Below are 19306 nucleotides of genomic sequence, written 5' to 3'. Positions count from 1 at the left end.
TTCTCTGTGCTTCTATTTCCTCTATAAAATGAGTGTAAGAGACCCCACTTTATATGGTAGTTTTTAGGATAAATGAACTAATATAAGTTAAGTGCCTGGCTTGTAGTTACTACTCAGTTAATGTTCAGTAATATCATTGCTGTGCTTTGGCCTTGGTCCCCTGTTGACACTCTCAGAGGTTGATTCACCTTGCAGTCTATAAAGAAGGGGTGCTGGGCTATTTTGGGGACTGCAGATACCCCACACAACCAGAACCCCCACTCCCAAGTGGCAGAGAATCCTACTTAAAGGAAACCTGTGGGAGAAAGGCCCTATAACGTCACTGCACATAATTAAACGTATTAGCAGCTATTAGTCTATTCCTGTGTCTCTACCTTGCGGGAGCCCTTTGCCCCCACACCCAGTTGTACTAATGCTCCTCCCAATTCTCACCACCTCAACCAAATTCCTTCCCGAACTCTGCTTCCTCCCCTCCTCCCCAGACTGGATTGTGGACCCTGAATCCTATTCCCTACCGGCACCTGGTGTTGCCTCCATTGATCCCTGCCTACTTACTGCTCTTCACCCTGGACAAACTCAAAAAACCATGGCCTCCGTAAACATGGGGGGGGGGGGGGCGGGAAACTTCACCTCACAAAGAATCAATAAAACTAAAAAGAGAACAAGGAGATACCATGTTCACCCATCAAATTAGCAAAGATTAAAGGAAAAAAAATCCTAAAGCAGGCAAGGGGGTAGTGAGATGGGACACACACATATCCTACTGGTGGTCGTAAAAAACATTGATATAATCTTTCTGAAAGCCATTTGGCAACGTCTACTCAAGAGTCTTAAAAAGGTTCGTATTATCTGATCCAGTAATTCCACTTCCAGGAAATTGTTCTTCTAAAAAGCACTGCAAGAAAAATATGCACAAAATTGTTCATAACTGCAATGTTTATCACATAGAAAGGTTGGAAACTTAAAGGTCCAACAATAGGAAAATGTTTAAATTATGTCATATGCATACAATGAAATACAACCATTAAAAATTGTTCTTGAAGAATCTCTTAATAAGGTGAAAATGTTTACAATGTAAAGTTAGGTGAAAAAAATGGATGCACAAATCTGTACATACAGTATGACCCTAATTATGTGACATATATGCATAGAAAACAAACACATCAAAAAGTGTAACAAATGATTATTGGTGAGTGGTGGAATTATGGCTTATATTTATTTTCCTCTTTATACTTATTTGCATTTTAAAAACTGTCTACAATGCATATCCATGATTTTTATAATCAAGGAAATGGAAAGCAACAAAAGTCTATAAAAATCTGTAATAGCCTCCACATTCCACCTAGTTAAGACTCTCCTATGTCTTAACCCCGGACTAAATTAGTCTTGGGGCCTAATTTTGAGGCTGTTGGGCTCTCAACATTGAATAATAAAATAAATCTCAAAATTAAAAATCAAGTCCCAGGTAACCATGTAGAAGGTCATCTATATTCTGATACAATACAAAATTTGACATAACTTTAAAGGGTGGTATCTTGCATTGAGCCAGGTCTTTTTAGGATTCCCCCTTAATCCAGACCTACCTACCTGTTTACCTACCTAACCAGCCCATAGGTGGCAATTCCTGCCCTCCACCCTACCTAGGAAAACCAGTTCACTAGTCCCTTCATGCTCCTCCCTCGTCCCATCTACAACACACCCTTCACCCTGTAACCCTCCCCTATTTCTAGACTTTCAGTATGCTGTCCCTGCTAGGAAGTCTGCCCTGATTACAGCTAAGCCGCTATCTCCCCACCTATACAACATCAGCAAGAATCTTAGTGGGGTTTCAGTTTGCAGAACAGTTTGGGAAATGAAGGAGTGAGTCATCCTCTCCGACCTCCAGCTGTTTTCATATTGGGGACTTAATGTTGTCTTTGAGCCTCTGGGATCTTCCCTAGCTTGAAACTAGCTTCATCATTGCCTAGCCTGTACCCCAGATGGCTCCTGGAATGGGCCTCCCTGAACCTTAGGCCCCCAATGACAATGCACTCCTTAATTCTCTGAAGAACTGCTTCTCTTAGCTTCTCGCCTGATGCTCACCTGTGATGTCAGCCTCCTACCAAGGTCAAACCACTTTCAGCAGATATTAGACTTGGGAGAGAATACCTGCAGCCTCAAAAAGATCATTGGCCATGAGTTTCCTAAACCAAACATTATGCCTAGATCCTTCTAGAATCAAGCTGTTCAGCTTTTTCTCAGCTTCTCCCAGGAGCCAGTCCCCCACCCCAGTCACCCCGCATTGTTTATAGCACCATGCAGCTGTATCCAACCATACTTGCTTATAAGTCTTAAATGGGTTTTAGCCAAACCCTTTGTCATTCAAGGCCCTTCACTGGCTAGCCCCAATTTTCCTTTCCTGTTCTCGTCTCCCAGCCCTCCCCTCCATGCACTTTCCACACTTTTACTCCAGTCCAGTCATATCTAACTTCCCAGTCTTCTCTGAGCACACTTTGTACCTCATGCCTCCATGCTTTTTCTCAGGCTCTTTCCTCTCCTCCAAATGTCTCCTCCTATTGTTGTTCTGCTTCTCTTTTGAAAGTCTGCTCATTTTGCAATTTTTCTCTCCCTTCTTCTACTAGAGAATTTATCAACTTGACAGTGAGATGTGTAATTGTCTTTTCTACCAGGGGTAGAGGCTAGGTTTTAAACAGCTCTGAATTCTCCAGCACTAGCACAGTGCTCCTTTAACTAAATTGTTTCTCTGTGCATTTACACCAAATCTTCCTTTGGACTGGAAGGCCCTGAAGGGAGTTCCTCTTTCTTCATGCCCACCCCCCAACTCCAGCTGGGACAAGGCTTTACACACAATCCCTACCACTGGGTATAAGACAGATCCTAAGACTTCCCCTTAACTCGGGAAGCAGGATTAAATTAGTTGGAAAACAGTGATTTTTTTTCTTTCATTCAAAATATTGTAACTATTCAAACAACAAAGTCTAAACAGAGGAAGCTTTCCCCACGTTGAGACTCCAGATTACACAGCTTCAAGGCACCAACGCACACTCTTCCTCTGAACAGCTTCCTCTGTTGCTAAAGAAGCTAAAAAATTTTGCAGGGTTATACGGGCTGTGGACTAGGACGCATGAGCTCTAGCTGATTCTGATACTAACTTGTTTAGTAACATGTGGATAGCCTTTCTGTGCTTCAATTCCCTCACCTCTAAAATGGGAGGGAATAGCACCTACTCTACCAGGACACTGAACCCAAATGGGATAATAAAGGAGAAGAGCCACAGGAAAGGCACAGGAGCTTAAGACAGGAGGCAGGAGGCATCAGGATGGTCCATGCATAGTAGCGGGCAGGTCTGTGCAATTAGAGGGCAGGTGAGGGCCAGGAGTTCCCATAGTCAGCTTAGTAGTGGGAATTGGGAGCCCAGCAAGCTAGGAAACAAGGAGAAGCAGCACAGAAGTTTGCTGAGGTGGTAGGTAAAAAAGGAACAAGCTCAAACATTTTTCCCACTTGTGAAACAAGTCAGTGGCTCCTTTAACAATGCAAGTGCTGCTGTTACTGAGCTCATGCATTTGCCCGTCTTTTTTTGCCCAACGTTCTTTCTCGGGCTGCTTTTGTGGGGTAGTGGAAAGAAAGATTGCCTGGCTTGTTTACTAAGCTATATGACCTTGAATAAAAGTTACTTAACCCTCAAGTCTCAGTTACCTGGTCTGTAATTTGGGGACAAGAGCACTTACCTTGAAGTCAGTGTGAGAATTAACTGAGATGAGCCACGTAAACTGTCTAGCACAGCTCCTGGCAGTTCCTTGCTCTGAACAGTGCAGGCTGCAGCGCAGCTCTGGCCTAGGTATAAGTTACCAATATTGTGGGTAGGTTAGGCAGGGCTGGTGAGGTATCATTACTGAAACTTTATAGCCAAGATTCCAAGACAGTCACAATTTCAAAGACTCTCCTGTTTTCCCTTAAGTCAATAAGCACCTGCCAATTTTTGATTGGGAAAAGATGATCACCATGGAAGGCACCTTGGCGGCTGCCTGCTTCTCCATCAGCCCTGAGAGTCTGGGCTCCAGGCCCAGGGCTTCTCAGCCAGATACCCAGATATGCAGGCGAGAGGCAGTGGGTAGGAGGAAGGTGATCAGGGATAGCTCAGGGTACCTGGTAGATGGGAGACCTAGGTTCTACCTCCCACTTTCTCAGTCTACCTGGCCACGGCTGCGCAATTCCACTCTAAAAGGAAAGAGCAAGTTAAATACTTGGAGCTCAGTGTTTCTCTGCATTGGCTGCGCATTAGAACCACCTGGGAGATTTGAAACTCTTCATGCCTGGACTGAAAATCAGTATTTTTTTCTTTTTTTAAGTTCAGTATTTTTTTCTTTTTTTAAGTTCTCTGGGTAAATTCCAATATACACCAAAAGCTGAGAACCACTAGTCTAGATCAGGGTTTTTCAAACTGTATTAGTTTAGAATATAGTTTCTCAGGCTCTAGAATTGGCACTACTACAGGAACTTACTGATTCTAAAACACACTCTTTTAAAAACACACATATATTAACCTCTTTGAAATCAGAATGATCTTCCATTCAGTGCCATCTAAAGTTTGATGAAATATAGAAACGAGCAACCCAGGTAATTCTTATTATTTGGCCAGTTTGAGGAAAACACAGTTCTCTAGTACTCCCTAGGGCAGAGCTTTCCAATCTTTAGTATCCTTAGAGTCACCTGTGATCTGTTAAAATGCAAGTTCCGAATCAGAAGGTCTGTGTTAAGGCCTAAGATTCTGCACTTATAAGAAGCTCCCAGGTGATCTGTGCTGGGCCTTTCACCACATTTTCGGTAGCAACATTCTAAAGTATGTCCCTCTGAGGAGCTTCCACAGCAACTCATTGAAGTAAACTGAAATAATTGGCATAGACAAGTATGACCAATGGAGAGAGTCTTTGATATGTCTGTGAGGCAGTTTGTAGGCTGCACACTCATTTCTCCCTGGGAAGGGGCAGCTGCGACGAGAGCCAGAGGAAGGGCTGCCCTGACCTTTGAGGAGCCAGAGGCTAGAGTCTAATTTCCCAAGGAAGCACTGTTATGTGAGGCAGCACAAACCCTCTACACTGAATACCAGCAAAGTTCACTTGCCAAGTGAAGTTAGGTCCCAGGTGGCTTTAGTGGGTAAGCAGCCCCGTTCTCTCTACCACATACCCTTTTTCCTTCTTTCCCTCACTCATCAAAACTTCATTGAGGATCCACTAATAAACCACAAGGTCTGAAGGATTCAAAGGTGAATCAGATTTGGTACCTGACCTTCGGGGGGAGGAATTCAGTCTGGAGGAAACCCATCTGTAAAACAGACAATAATGAAGTGATTAAGTGCTAATAACAGGAGTATGTATAAAGAGATGAGCCAACATAAAGGAACAACACTAATAGCTTCCTGGTGCAGCAGCCACTGGAGGAGCTGGAGGAAACATTTCTAATCTTTCCAAAAAGGGGTAAACCCCAAACAAAGATTCCTTGCCAGGACCGGCCTGCTATGATGGAAGAGTGTGCGTTGGTGCCTTGAAGCTGTGTAATCTGGAGTCTCAACGTGGGGAAAGCTTCCTCTGTTTGTGTCTCTAATCTCTAGCTCTAAGATGCAAGTGAATCTAAGAAGGAAGAGACTTTTAGGGGATCAGTCCCTCAAAAGGATGGGGCAACCATTATCTTATTCCAGAGAGTTCCAGCATCTGCCTCCTATCCTCCTGTGTCAGAATCCAGCACATCATTTCCCTAGGTCTTTGCCCTTTATCATATTGAGCTCTTAATTGGCTCAACCCATCACATTGCTAGATATAAAGGCTACAATCCCTAGACTAAGTAGGTCTCTGGCTGGGGTACGTAGCCTCAGGCAAGACAGGCAGGGTACGAGAATATAGAGCCCACTCCCTCACCCAGCTCCCTACAGACTGGCTTTTTAGGAGGACTAAGAAACTGATACGTGATCCCAATTTACTTTTTCCTTATCTTCCATCTCTCAGATAGGAAACCCTAGAGGACAAGCTTAAGGGCCAGAGGAAGCCACCAAGGAAGAGACGGCAGAAAGATGGGGAGTGGAGCCAGTGCTGAGGACAAAGAACTGGCCAAGAGGTCCAAAGAGCTAGAAAAGAAGCTGCAGGAGGATGCTGACAAGGAAGCCAAGACCGTCAAGCTGCTATTGCTGGGTGAGCGAGATGGGAAGATGGGCCAGAGAAGGAGAAGGTACTGCTCCTTCCTGCTTATCCTGGATGGTAGGTGGGTTCTAGCCCACTGTGTGGGGAGGAGGGATGGAAGGTTATTTTTCCTCTCCCCATCCAGTCTCAGGCTAGGGGATCAGGAGCTCTAGGGCTGAGCACAGCCACCCCAATGAGATGCAGAATGCCAAAGTTACTCTGGAACTGTTCTGCTCTTCCTTGAACCAGGAATAGTGTGTGAGGGCCAGGACGCACCCACCCATCTCCAAATTTAACCAAACCTAACACCTAACAACTTAGCAAATATCATGAACTCTGGGCTTGCAGACACTTACTGAATCTACAAACAGAAACTCTGAGTCAAGGACTCAGAAAAGGACAGTGGACTCAGAAGTCCTACCATATAATCAGTGTCATGTAGTGCCAAGGATAGGCCTAATGGTTCTTACCAAGTATATGGTTCCTTCTCCTTGCTTTCAGTAAAAAAATTTGTAAAAATATTAGAAGTGGGGAGCCCTGAGTGGGGATGAATGGAGTCTTTAGAGAAGTCCTTTCCTGGCTTTCTATTCAGCAGCTGCCTCTAAAGCCCCTGCCAGATGGGAGGCTCATCAGCTTGATGAGCTCCTAAGCAGATCACAGGTTTGTGCTGAAAAAAGAAAAGCACCTCAGTCGGTCAGAAATTGATCATGGCTGTAAACAGAGCCAAAACAATAGAGTTTGGGACACCTGGCTTAGGAAAGAAACCCAATGGTAGTACAGAGGTAGGCAAGCTGGAGCAGGTATGATCTTTATAGCAGAAGACTGGCTGGCTGGGCTGGGTTTCCAAACCCATGAGGAGCCTGGGAACTAGAGCCCCAAACTAAGGCACCTCCTTTCCCTCAGCCGATCTGTGGCATGGCCCTAAGGACACACTAAAGAGCACATCTCTGTAAGCAGACTCCAAGGAGCCCAGGAGGCTACAGAGGGGAAAGAGATGGCAAGGCCCCTGAGAGATCTTTTAAGCCTAAGCAGCTTTCTTCTACATTCAGGGTAAGAAGCTTAGAGGGACCAAGCACAGGATAAGTGGAGGGGGGGGGGGGTTGGTTTAAGGCATCAGGGGTAGTATAGAGTGGGGGAGAGAGCTGAAGGGTATGCGGGTCTTTGATAGAGGGAGAGTGGGGTGTGAATGAGGATCTAAGAACATTTTAGCCAATAATGGAAACAGTAAGATAACGAAAAAATAGTATTTCAGTGAGGTGATCCAGCTTTCTCCAATCCCACCCCAAGATCACTCTCCTGAGTAAAAACAGGCAGAGTAGAAATGTGTTAAAGGAGTTCCCCTGAATCTATCAGTGGTTCTCAACGAGATCTTGTACATCTCCACCCCCACCCCAAGACACTTGGAAACGTCGGGAACATTTTTGGTCGTCACAGCTAGAAGACTGGAGTGCTATCGGCCTCTGCCAGGAGTGCTGCTAAACACCCTACAATGCACAGGACAGCCCTCCACAGAAAAAACCATCCAGCCCAAAGTGTCAATACTGCAGAGGTTGAGAAACTCTCCTCTAATTCCAGATCAAATGGCCTGAGCTCAAAGCTGGCAGAAATTGGGGCAGTAATCATCCCTATGTGTTCTCCCCTAACAAGGCTCCCAAGCGAGCAGTGGCTTAGACTTCTCATGGGCCATCTCCTGGAGGGTTGGGGAGAGCCGGTGGAAATCTGAAGCATAAGCATTTCTCCCTGCAGGTGCTGGGGAGTCAGGAAAGAGCACTATCGTCAAACAGATGAAGTGAGTAGGAACAAAGCCCCAAAGGACTGAGGTAGGGTGAAGACGTCAGTAGAGCCAGTGGAAGCATGGAGGATAAAGGGCTCTTTATCTGGGTTCCTAAGGAACCCAGATGTAAAGGATATAAAGGATCTTATTCCCAATGTCCCTCATCTGCATGCCCCGTGTCCCTCACTCTCCACTTCCGTACAGCAGTAAGAATAGAGAGATTGGGTTCTTATGACCCTTTAAATACTCCCAGAGTCCCAATCCCTTAGGTCTGGTTACTCAGGTCCAACGAAGGGCTGGGTGTCTCCTCCTTGCAGGATCATTCATCAGGATGGCTATTCACCAGAAGAATGCCTGGAGTACAAGGCCATCATCTATGGGAATGTGCTACAGTCCATCCTGGCTATCATCCGGGCCATGCCCACGCTGGGCATTGACTTTGCTGAAGCAAGCTGTGTGGTACGTGGTTAACGCTATGTGGTTAAGGGTGGGAGGAAAGGCTAATGAGGAGAACAGGCCAGTGGCCAACGAGCTATGAGGAAACATGGGTCAGAAAAAAGTTTATGTAACTAAAATCCCATTTGCTGAGCTTTAAATCTTTTTACTTCAGTCCTAGCAAAGCATGCAATTCCTACCTTTATAATAAATGTTCATTAAAAAAAAAAATCTGCTCTCAGCTTCCTCTGCCTTTTGGTCTTATTTTACCATTTAAATTGTTCCCCTCAGGTTCTTTGCCCTGGCTGTGGAACTTTTATAGGCCAAATTCCTAGTTCCAGTTATTGTCCTTTTCCTAGATTTCAATCATTGAAAAAACAAAGGTGATAGGTTCCTGTCTATCATCTTGTCCATTTCATGATCAATCTGCTCTTTAAACTTCCAATCTCCCTGCAGCAGAGCACCCACATTTTGTGGCAGGACACTCACTTTTGGACTAAGGCTGGAAGATGGAAACACCACAGAGGAAGCCCCTGGGACCTCTGTTATCCACTAGATATCCCAGGACTGGATATATTGCCACCCTCTGCATCTCAGAAGCACCCTCAAAAATTAATCAGTGTTTATTTTAGAATCTTTGCTGGACACCATCTCCACCTTAGGCTTTGGTTGCAATGCAAAATGCTTTCCTTTCAGCAGAATTCCCAAAAGCCTCCTGGAAAGCCATTACTCCCGTGTAATTCTCATCCTGGTTTCTGCCTTACAGGATGATGGGCGACAGCTCAACAACCTGGCTGACTCCATTGAGGAGGGCACTATGCCTCCCGAGCTGGTGGAGGTCATCAAGAAGTTGTGGAAGGATAGTGGGGTGCAAGCCTGCTTTGACAGAGCTGCAGAGTACCAGCTCAATGACTCGGCATCCTAGTAAGACTCTGACTGGGGAGGGGGTGGGATGAGGCGTCGGCAACCTTCTAGGAGAAATCACAGCCAGCTGAAAATTTTAGGCACTGGCAGCTGGAGACCCAAGGACTGAATTCAGGCTGCATGCCTGTCTTATTAGGCTTGAGCAGTGTTTTACTATGCTTTGAATTTAATGCCTTTACATTGGGACATTTGCGACAGTTCCCACCACTCTGTATTGCTTTACACTGGTTCACTGCAGCCTACAAAGCTGAAGACTCAAAATTCAAAACAGAGGTGCTCTGTTTAACAGCCCTCAGCCCCTGCCTTCTTAATTCAAACACGTAGCCTCTCCTTTCAGAATCATGAACACTAATACAGCCCTGCGGTTCTGCCACGCATTCTCCTAGGAGGCATGATTCATCATGGCCCTCTCAGGGCTGAAATTTCTAGCTGGCAACACAGGCTGTACTTAAGTCACTAGCCTAAAATGAAAATCTCCTTCACCCACAGCATCTTATGTCAAGGTGCCAGGGCACAGGACACAAACTGCCAGGGCAAACCAAAGAAAGTTGGTCAGGGGTTAGAGAGTACCAGCTATGCAAAGTTGGTCCCCAAAAGATAAGGTACGCAGAGTTTATCAATCCTACCTCAAACAGCATGATATCATAGATGGGCATGAGCTTCCGAGGCAAACAGACCTGGGTTTAGCCCCTGTTTTATCACCTTTTCTTATAATAAAGTTATCATTTACTATCCCTGGAGTACTCACTCGCTCAGGCCTAGGCACTGCTCAGTGCATTAGGTACACCTTTTCATTTAATCTGCACAATATGCCCTTATGGTAGAAAGTATTTTTTATTAGTCCTATTTATAGATGGAAAACCTGAGGTTCAGAGAAGAAAATTAACTTGCCCAAAGTCATATAGATAAATGGCAGAGGCTGGATTGAAATCCAGGTCTATTTGTCCACAAAGTTGAATGTTTTTTACAATATAGCACAATGCCTCTTGTCCTGGACAAGTTATTTAACTCTTCTGGATTTTTCCTTCATCTGTAAAATGGGATATGAAACTTGAAGGTTTATGAGGTTAAATGAGAATTTAAATGTGAAAATGTCTGGCATATACTTAATTTGCCCTCCCTCTTTCTCTCAGTCCTCTCACTTCACATCTGTTTTTTTTTTTACTTTTTAATGCTAACTATCAAACAAATACAAAAGCAGAATAATACAATCAATCACCTGGCTTCAACTGTTACCAACCGATGGCCACTCTTGTTTCATTTTATCTCCATTTCCCACTGGAATATTTTGAAGTGAACTCCAGATATATAATTTCATCCTAAAAATTTCACTATGTTAGCTCTAAAAAATAAAAGATTCTTTAAAAAAAAAAGAATCACAACATAATCATCACATCTAAATATTTAATAATTCCTTAATGTCATCAAATATCCAAGTCAGTGTTCATTCAATTTTCCCCAATTATCTCGAATGTTTTCCCTTCAACTTGATTCAGGATATAAACAAGGTCCATGCATTGCACTGGTTCACATCTCATACATTTCTAAAATCTCTTTTAATCTACTTCTGCTTCTTGATGGAATTTTGGCACCCATTTAAATGACCAAGTCTCATTCAAGGGTCTAGAAAACCTTGTAGTCAGGTGAAACACAAGGAAAAGTTATCTGACTTGACTTAAATGGGACAGAACCTCTGCCCCAAATGGGCTTGTCCCTCAGCCCATCCCACACTTCCTTTTGTAAGGACACAAGAGGGTTTGAAGGAAAGACTCCTATATTTAACAATATGAATTCTAGGCTGGTTCTATCACTAAGTTAGCTATATGCCTTTGGGGAAAACCCTTCACCTTTCTTGACTTTGGCTGTGGAAAATTTAATATTATCAATGCCAATCACTTTTTTCCAGCTACCTGAATCAATTAGACCGAATTACAGCCCCTGACTACCTCCCTAATGAGCAAGATGTGCTACGATCCAGAGTCAAAACCACAGGCATCATTGAGACCAAGTTTTCTGTCAAAGACTTGAACTTCAGGTGAGTACATGGTTCCCTGGGAGCATGTCAGATACCCAAAAAGGGACATAGGTATGCTTCTTGGCTTTCACAAAAGCCCAGTCTGACTTCCTCCTACTTCTCCCCCTTTCCTTTCCACTTCCCATCTTACCGCTAACTGGCCCTAAAGTTGCCACCTCTGTGGGGTAAACACCAAGTGCATGTAGGTCACACAGTAGGTATACGTTTGAAAACAGGTGTTTCTTCTCTCAGGATGTTTGATGTGGGAGGGCAGAGATCAGAGAGAAAGAAGTGGATCCACTGCTTTGAGGGAGTCACCTGCATCATTTTCTGTGCAGCCCTCAGTGCCTATGATATGGTGCTGGTGGAAGATGACGAAGTGGTGAGTGACCTTTGCACCAAGCAGCTTTGATAGATAATTCCCCTGTGACCTTTCCTCTAAACTTTGTGTCACTCCATTACCCCAACTTGGGTGATTTCAGCTAACACTAATAGTCTAGCAGTCTTCTAGCAGACCAATGTCTCAAGCAAATAATTCTAAGAAAACCTCTTCTTCTGCAGGTTCTAGGTTAGCACTTTAGAACTCCAGATTTACTGAGAGCTTGGTCTCCAATTAGACATCCAAGTATTACTTGGGACATCAAAAATCTCATAAGAGAAACTGAGTATTAAAGGGATAAGTGATCATTAACTTCGCAAGGCAAAGGAGTTACTTAGTAGTCTCCCAGGCTGCCTATGGAAGTAAAGGATAGGAGATGAAAATGATAGAGCAGAAAGAACAACATACGATGTGTATCTTTATGCAACATGATAGAGGGGTTGCATACTAACCTCACTTGGAAGCCTAAATATATACTCAGTGTCAACAGGACTACAGAGAGACTAGCAAACCAGTTTTCTCACATGCCACTTAAATTGGCAGCTGGAGAACTACCTGAAGGTGGTTCTCTTGAGCCTGTGGAGTTTTACAAGACAGGAGCTCTGCAGGAACAGTGTCAGCCCATCCAGGTACCTTCCAAGTTTAAGACAGGGCATGTCAAAGGCATGGAAAATGCCAATTTTACAAATGCATCTGCTCTATAAACGGAGGCCCACAGTTTACTGATAGAAGACAAAGCTTCTATCCTTCTATTCCCTGCTCCAGTTCTTCTCCCTTCTCCTTAGTAGTTCAGGTTCACATTAGAGCACTCTGAATATCTTCTAGCCAAAATGTCTTAGAGGGTCATGCATTTTCCAAGATCTCTTCCATCTTTAACCTTGAAGTCTAGAAGGCCTTAAAGGGTTTTTATAGGAGTATTAGCAATGAGAAAAGGCTACTAATTAGTTTTATAAGGTGAAAAGACTGAGCCCAAGTCAGCTAATAGCACACTTCAAGACCCTAAAGGTCTACTCCCTAACAATAGGCTGGTTTGGGGCACTGGGTAACCTCTGGACTCTGCAGATTACAGCACTACTTCTCACTCATTGAAAGTGGCAATCAGAGAAGGAAATAAGGCAGAAGTGCTTGTGCTGTGGCACTGGGAAATTCTTTAGCCCTTACCATTTGGCACAAGGGCCAAATAATCCCTATTATGTTCCTGCCTGAACTGAGATCTTGGACTGTATAACAGAAGCCTATCAAAATCATCCTGGAGATGTATGTGGACATGTTAACTTGGGCCCAGTTTCAACCCTGAATCAGCAGCCCTTAAGGATATCAAAATCCTAAGCTGTGCCCTGGTTGCCAAAGATCTGCATAACATTTACTGTACACCTATACACCACCTACTATCATGGACACTATGCATACATGATCTCATCTAACCTTCATAATAATCCTGATAGGGAAACTGAGACTCAGAAAAGCTCAGGACTTTCCCCCAAATCATACAGTTGTGATATAAAGAGGATTAGAAGGAAGTCAGATCTCTTTGGCTCTACTCTACCACACTAAAAAAGAGATAAGCTGTTCCCCATCTTTCCTTTTACATTTGGAACACTGGTTTCTTCAAGGGGAGCAAGAACAGGAAGTAGGCAGATATCCCATAAGCCCAACCTGATATCTCTGATGGTGTTTCCTCTTAATAGAATCGTATGCATGAGTCACTGCACCTGTTCAACAGTATATGCAACCACAAGTTCTTTGCGGCTACTTCCATTGTCCTCTTTCTCAACAAGAAGGACCTCTTTGAGGAAAAAATCAAGAAAGTCCATCTCAGCATTTGTTTTCCAGAGTATGATGGTAAGTGCCAGGGGCTGGAGACAATTCTTTCATAGTAATGACAGGTGGCTGCCTCATTTCCTATACCAAGGAGACATAAAGGAACTTGTCTATAAGGAGTAGTAAGTGAAACTCCTCTGCTTTGCCAAGTTGATGATCCCTTATCCCTTTAATATTCAGTTCCTCTTATGAGCTTTATAATGTCCAAGTGATATTTGGATGTCTAACCCGAGAAAGTTGAGCATTCAGTTAGAGGTTTAAATTCCGATGTCTCCAGAATAGAGCAGACATTAGATTCAGGAGACCCACAGACTGCTCAGATGATAACTGCCAGAAACCAAGGGTGGAGACATAGAGACACCTCTCTCCTCAATTTCTTTGCTCAACTCAAGTGGGAAACACTGGAGTGCAATAAAGGAGAGGGCCCTCCCTCTAAAAATAGGCCCCCAACTGCAGCTGTCTAATACAACATTTCGAGGATCAAGTGAGTCACTTAAAAAGTGAGCAACTAAGAAGGGTTAATTTATCCCACTTCTTCACTATTTTTCTGGAAAACCAGGGAACAACTCTTACGAGGATGCAGGGAATTATATCAAGAGTCAATTCCTTGACCTCAACATGAGAAAAGATGTCAAAGAAATCTACAGTCACATGACCTGTGCCACAGACACCCAGAATGTCAAATTTGTATTTGATGCAGTTACAGATATTATTATCAAAGAAAACCTCAAGGACTGTGGACTCTTCTAATTCTCACCATTCCTCAAGTATACGTTCTATAAACAGGTTCAGAATCTGGGTAATTTCAAGCAGAAAATTTTAGGTCAATATACCATGACAAGAATACATCCATTCTCCCCTGGAGATGGAGTAGGTATGATTGCAATTGTGTCTCATACGTTCTTTTAAAAGTGGGATAGCTAGTACAGTTTAAAGAATGCAAGGCCAGGAGTCAGAAGACCCAGGTTCCAGTACTGGTTCTGCAACTTACTACAAAAATGTAAATATTTCATTTCTGTGAGCCTTGAGTTCCTCATCTATAAAATGAAGATAACTTCTCTATACTACTTCACAGGGTTATTCTAATGATCACAAACATAACTGAAGGAGGGGAAGGCACATAAAAGCTGTGTGGTGAGTGACAGAAAGAAATCCTATATAAAAGCTCCCATGTATGAAATTCAACACCAGGTTTTTAGATGAATTATCCCAAACAAAAAGGCAAACCTTCCCTGCAGTCTGCAAAAAAACTAATTAAAAACAGAACCTCACTAAACCTACCACCCCTTTTTACTAACAGACCTTTATGTGCCTTAGCTCAGAGACCTGAATCACCAGATAGAAGATGGGAGTTTCTTAGTTTCTAAGGTACACATCCAGAAAGGCTTTTTTTTTTTTTTTGGTCGCTCACACTGTTTGCAGGATCTTAGTTCTCCGACCAGGGATTGAATCCCGGCCCTCGGCAGTGAAAGCTCAGAGTCTTAACCACTGGACCTCCAGGGGATTCCCAAAAATGATTTTTATTAAGCACACATTATCCCTCTGCTCCCAAACTGCCAAAAAAACTGTGTTCCCTATATCTCTGTAAGTATAGGGATACTTATCCCTGTAAGTAACTTTATCAGCTATACAAGACACGTTCTGAATAAACTTGGAGGACAGAACACACTCCCACTTGGAGTATTAATGATTTTATTGCTGCCACTTCTCTATCACAGAATTTAGAATAAGTGAGCAATCCTAAAATCCTTGTTTCAACCACTACATGTTTCAGGAGAACAAAAAAGCCAGCTGATTTTGCTTTAGGCATCGAAAATCTTCGCAGCTGGGTCCATGAGATGCCTGGCTGAAAACAACATCTCCCCAAACAGGCCAACAATTAAATTATTCCCTGAACTCCTTTGCGGGGAAACAAAGCTTGTATTTATCTTGACAGGAGGTGGTGAAGTCAAGTATAGATTTAGCATTTACAACTACTAGTGAGGAAAGCTCTGGGCATCCAAGATTTAGTATATAAAAGAAAGAGTCAATTAAAATGAATATCTGCTCCTTGCCAAAAATACACATTCACACTTAGGCTACTACTAGCAATATTGATACTAGAGAGCCATATGAGCTTGAAATACACTGAAGAATACATTTGCAGCTGTTAAAATTGGATTCATTTAATAGTCTTTCTGATTCCTTGAAGAGAAACCAACTTGGGAGAATTACCAGAAAAATAAGGAAAACTACTCTGCCCACTGCCGATTAAAAAACTTAAGCCAAAGAAAAAAATCTGGGTAAGACTTCTTGCATCCAAGCACTGTTCAGGGACTATACTAAAGGGCACGCTCCAAAGATTAACCTCTTTGCTTTAACTCAACATATAGGGGCTCTGAGTTTTTGTTTTTTTTGGTATCACAGATCCCTCTGGCAGTCTGATGAAACCTATGGACCTCTTCTCAGAGTATTTAAAAATGCATAAAATAAAACTCAAGAGAATTACAAAGGAAACCAACATATTGAACCCAGTTTTATCTTTGGAGTTCTGAAGACCCAGGTTAAGAATCTTTGCTATAGCTATGATCTTATCTATTCAGGGCCCAGATGTAACTTTTCCCATTTATTCTACCTTCAAGTAGGGTAGCCCCACCTACCCCCAAATCATGCCAGATTATTTGCTTCTTTTATTCACTTTTCCTTGATCTTTGACTCTAGGCAGGAATTGGCTATGGGCCAAACTGTAAAAGCCCAACCCAGGCTCCTCGGTTATTAATGTTCATATAGAACCTGCCCTACAGTACTAGCATGAAAACAAAGCCAGTGGGCCAGGTCTTCTGGTAGAACAATCTCTAGCAGAATAAAACACGGCTGCATTTTAGTTTTCTTTTGCTCTGGTAGACATCCCAACTTTTAACTGGTTTATAAACAAATTCACACAAGCCACCCTATATGCACTTTGCAAAAAGGTTACCTTCGAGGCTGGATGGGGAAGTAGCAGTACTTAAAAGCAACACTTCTACAGCTGCTTTACTGAAGTTAGGATCTGGTTATTCATCTTACAATATTTTCAAGCTAAAACTCTTCTGGTGAGTCTACACAGAATAAAAACAGTGGGCCTTGGTCATCCGTTCTCTTGTTCCTTAGAACAAAGTCAAAACAATTTCCTAAAGCTCTTAGCCAACACTGGGATGTTCTCTGAGTAAAGGTAAGAGGACTTCAAATGTTCTGGATAAGCTTCCGAAAAAAGGCATTAATCCTTACCGCAGCTTCACTGTTTGTCAGGCCCAGAGATGGTTCCCAAACCTCATACTATTAGAGACAACTCCACTGGTACTTCTCCTACCCAACCGGCTTATTTTTATCTCATGGACATTTTGATTGTGTGGATGAAAAGTTCTCTTTGCATAAAACAGCTGTTAGAAAGCTTAAAACCAAAATTATGCCATATACTCACTCTGCTGTCTATATCTGTCTTCTTTTGTTTCATTTTAAATTTACACTATATTGTTGAATTTTATATCATCAGAAATTGTTTTTTCATAACAAGATAGGTCAGAAACTAATACTCAACCCTATTTTCACATACTGCAATCTTAATTCTTAGAACGATAAAGCTAGAAGAAACTTAAAATATTCCAGGTTCACTAGCAATTTACAGATAAGTAACTGAGGCCAAGGGAGGTGGAGAGTCTTCATCAAGATCACACTGCTAGGAAGTAGCAGAACTAGAACTCCAAAACAGGTCTTCTGAATCCAAAGCCAGTGGTCTTTCTATATGCACCGTAATACCAACAGCCCACCATACACTATAACATCAAAGTCAATTTTTTCATTCTCCTAAGCTCCTTCTATTCCCAAACAAATCCTTGGTCATTTTTAAATTATGCCATCTCTAAATCATAGATATTTAACAAAATCATCTCCACACTAAATACAAATTGGTCTCAAAATAGAATGTGAAATTAGCATAAAACAGTAAAAGTATAAATAGCTTTGTTTAAGGTATAATTTTCTGTTCTTAGAGGGCAGAGACTGTAACACACTTCCCTTGCATTGCATGATTAGACACTGATGAAAGTAAGCCAAATGTAAATTAAGTTCCATTTCATATAAATCTGATTACAGTTGCTTTTTTTTCTTATAAACATATGATTGACTCAAAAGGACACATACAGTATAATTCCACTTACATGAAGTACCTAAAGTAGTCAAATTTATAAAGACAGAAAGTAGAATGGAAATGGGGAATTATTATTTAATAGGTATGGTTTCAGTTTGGGAAGATGAGAAAAGTTCTGGAGATGAATGGTGGTGATGTATAATGATGTGAATGTACTTAGTACTACTGAACTATACACTTAAAAATAATTAAAATGGCAAATTTTATGTTATGTATATTTTAACACAATAAAAAAATGGAAAAAATATAATTGGAAATGTGCTTTTATGTTTCTGTCAATTAAAGGAGGAATAAAAGCAGCACAAAAATTCAGTCTAAAAATTCAGTATAACTATAAAAGACATATCTACTTGTAACAGTTCTTACTCTGATAAAAAAAACCACGTACCCCAAATAGTCCAAATCTGGGTGGCCCCATCCCCAAGGTGAAAAATAACAGCATTCAAAAACCACTCTATACTTGGAGATGTGCCGTAGACCAAAGTGTGCCGGCCATGCTGGGTGGAGAAGGTGGTGAAGGGTGAAGAGCTCTTACCTCCCACTTCCCTCTCTACCCGGCACAGCCCCCGGAGCACAGATTCCAGCAGGACTTCAGTGTTGGGCCAGGGACTGCAAGTGTGCCAGAGCCTCTGGTGATCCTGCTAGGTAAACGCGTGAAGACATCTCTGTGAGGTCAAACAGATATACTGCAGACTGCAGGAACTTTTCTTTCCTTTGGTCATGGAAAAGTAAGCACCAGTTTGAATAGAAAATAAAGAACTGGATTTAAATGCAAAACAAAGACCTTTTCACCCTGCTTCGCAAAATATAGGGTAATTTGTAGTTGAACTTGACTTCAAGTTTTCGAAATGAATATGGGAAAAGTGATGCTGAGAAAAGACAACCAGCTACAATGAATACATTTGTTGGTATTGTCTTAGGTTACCTTTTTTGCAGTGGAGTACAATCTTGAGTATCACAAAAAGTATGTACAAAACACTTTTAAATGTGTTATTTCTATTTGATCAGAACCATAGACTATCACAGCTAGAAGAAATAATTTAGTCTGTCTTTAGATGAGGGATATAAGACTGAAAGACTTCATAGCTAGCTGGAAGCAGGGAAAAGACCAGAACCCAGCACATCAAGCAACTCTCCAACTTCATAAGAGGCTGCGGACCGTCATCTTACATAAGCAAGAAAAAACAGGTAATTTCTTATGATTTGTTATGTCTACTGGGATTTTCTCTTACATATAAACAAGCCTCTCGGTAAAAATGTTTGGATAACCCAAAGGAATATGGCTGGGGGGTGGGGGTGGAGGGTAAGAAGACAGGATAAACCAGGTTGTACAGAACTTAATATGCCAGCTGTCAAAGATCTCACAGCTTAGTGAACACTAACACACTGAGATGGTGTACCTCAGAAGTATGTTTACTAATATTTGATTATTTCTACTACCATGTTGATTCCCACTAGATTTCAGGAAGGGAGAACATATACCACTGGGCATACAAAGATTTTATATTATATTTGACTCCTCAATCATTCCCCTTACCTACCCCTTCCCAAACCCTCTCAAGAAGACTTTCATTCTATAGCTAGCTTTGCTCTTTTATCTACCAACTGTAAATGAATATTCATG

At 42.3% G+C, this 19306-nt stretch overlaps 1 protein-coding gene across 1 annotated transcript; it reads left to right on the top strand.

Annotated features, from left to right (window-relative positions):
• Window positions 1-6064: 6064 nt before the first annotated feature.
• GNAT2 (G protein subunit alpha transducin 2) lies at window positions 6065-14269 on the top strand (the record flags this gene model as incomplete). The annotated part of the gene is made up of 8 exons (XM_079909742.1): window positions 6065-6182; window positions 7917-7959; window positions 8262-8403; window positions 9146-9303; window positions 11210-11338; window positions 11570-11699; window positions 13385-13538; window positions 14077-14269. The coding sequence occupies 8 exons, from the start codon at window positions 6065-6067 to the stop codon at window positions 14265-14267; spliced, it is 1065 nt and encodes a 354-aa protein (XP_079765868.1). The 3' UTR covers window positions 14268-14269.
• Between the last annotated feature and the right edge of the window lie 5037 nt (window positions 14270-19306).

This window comes from Stenella coeruleoalba (assembly GCF_951394435.1).
Source record: "Stenella coeruleoalba genome assembly, chromosome: 1".
Lineage (NCBI taxonomy): Eukaryota > Metazoa > Chordata > Mammalia > Artiodactyla > Delphinidae > Stenella > Stenella coeruleoalba.
This window is presented reverse-complemented; position numbering and strand designations above follow the sequence as displayed.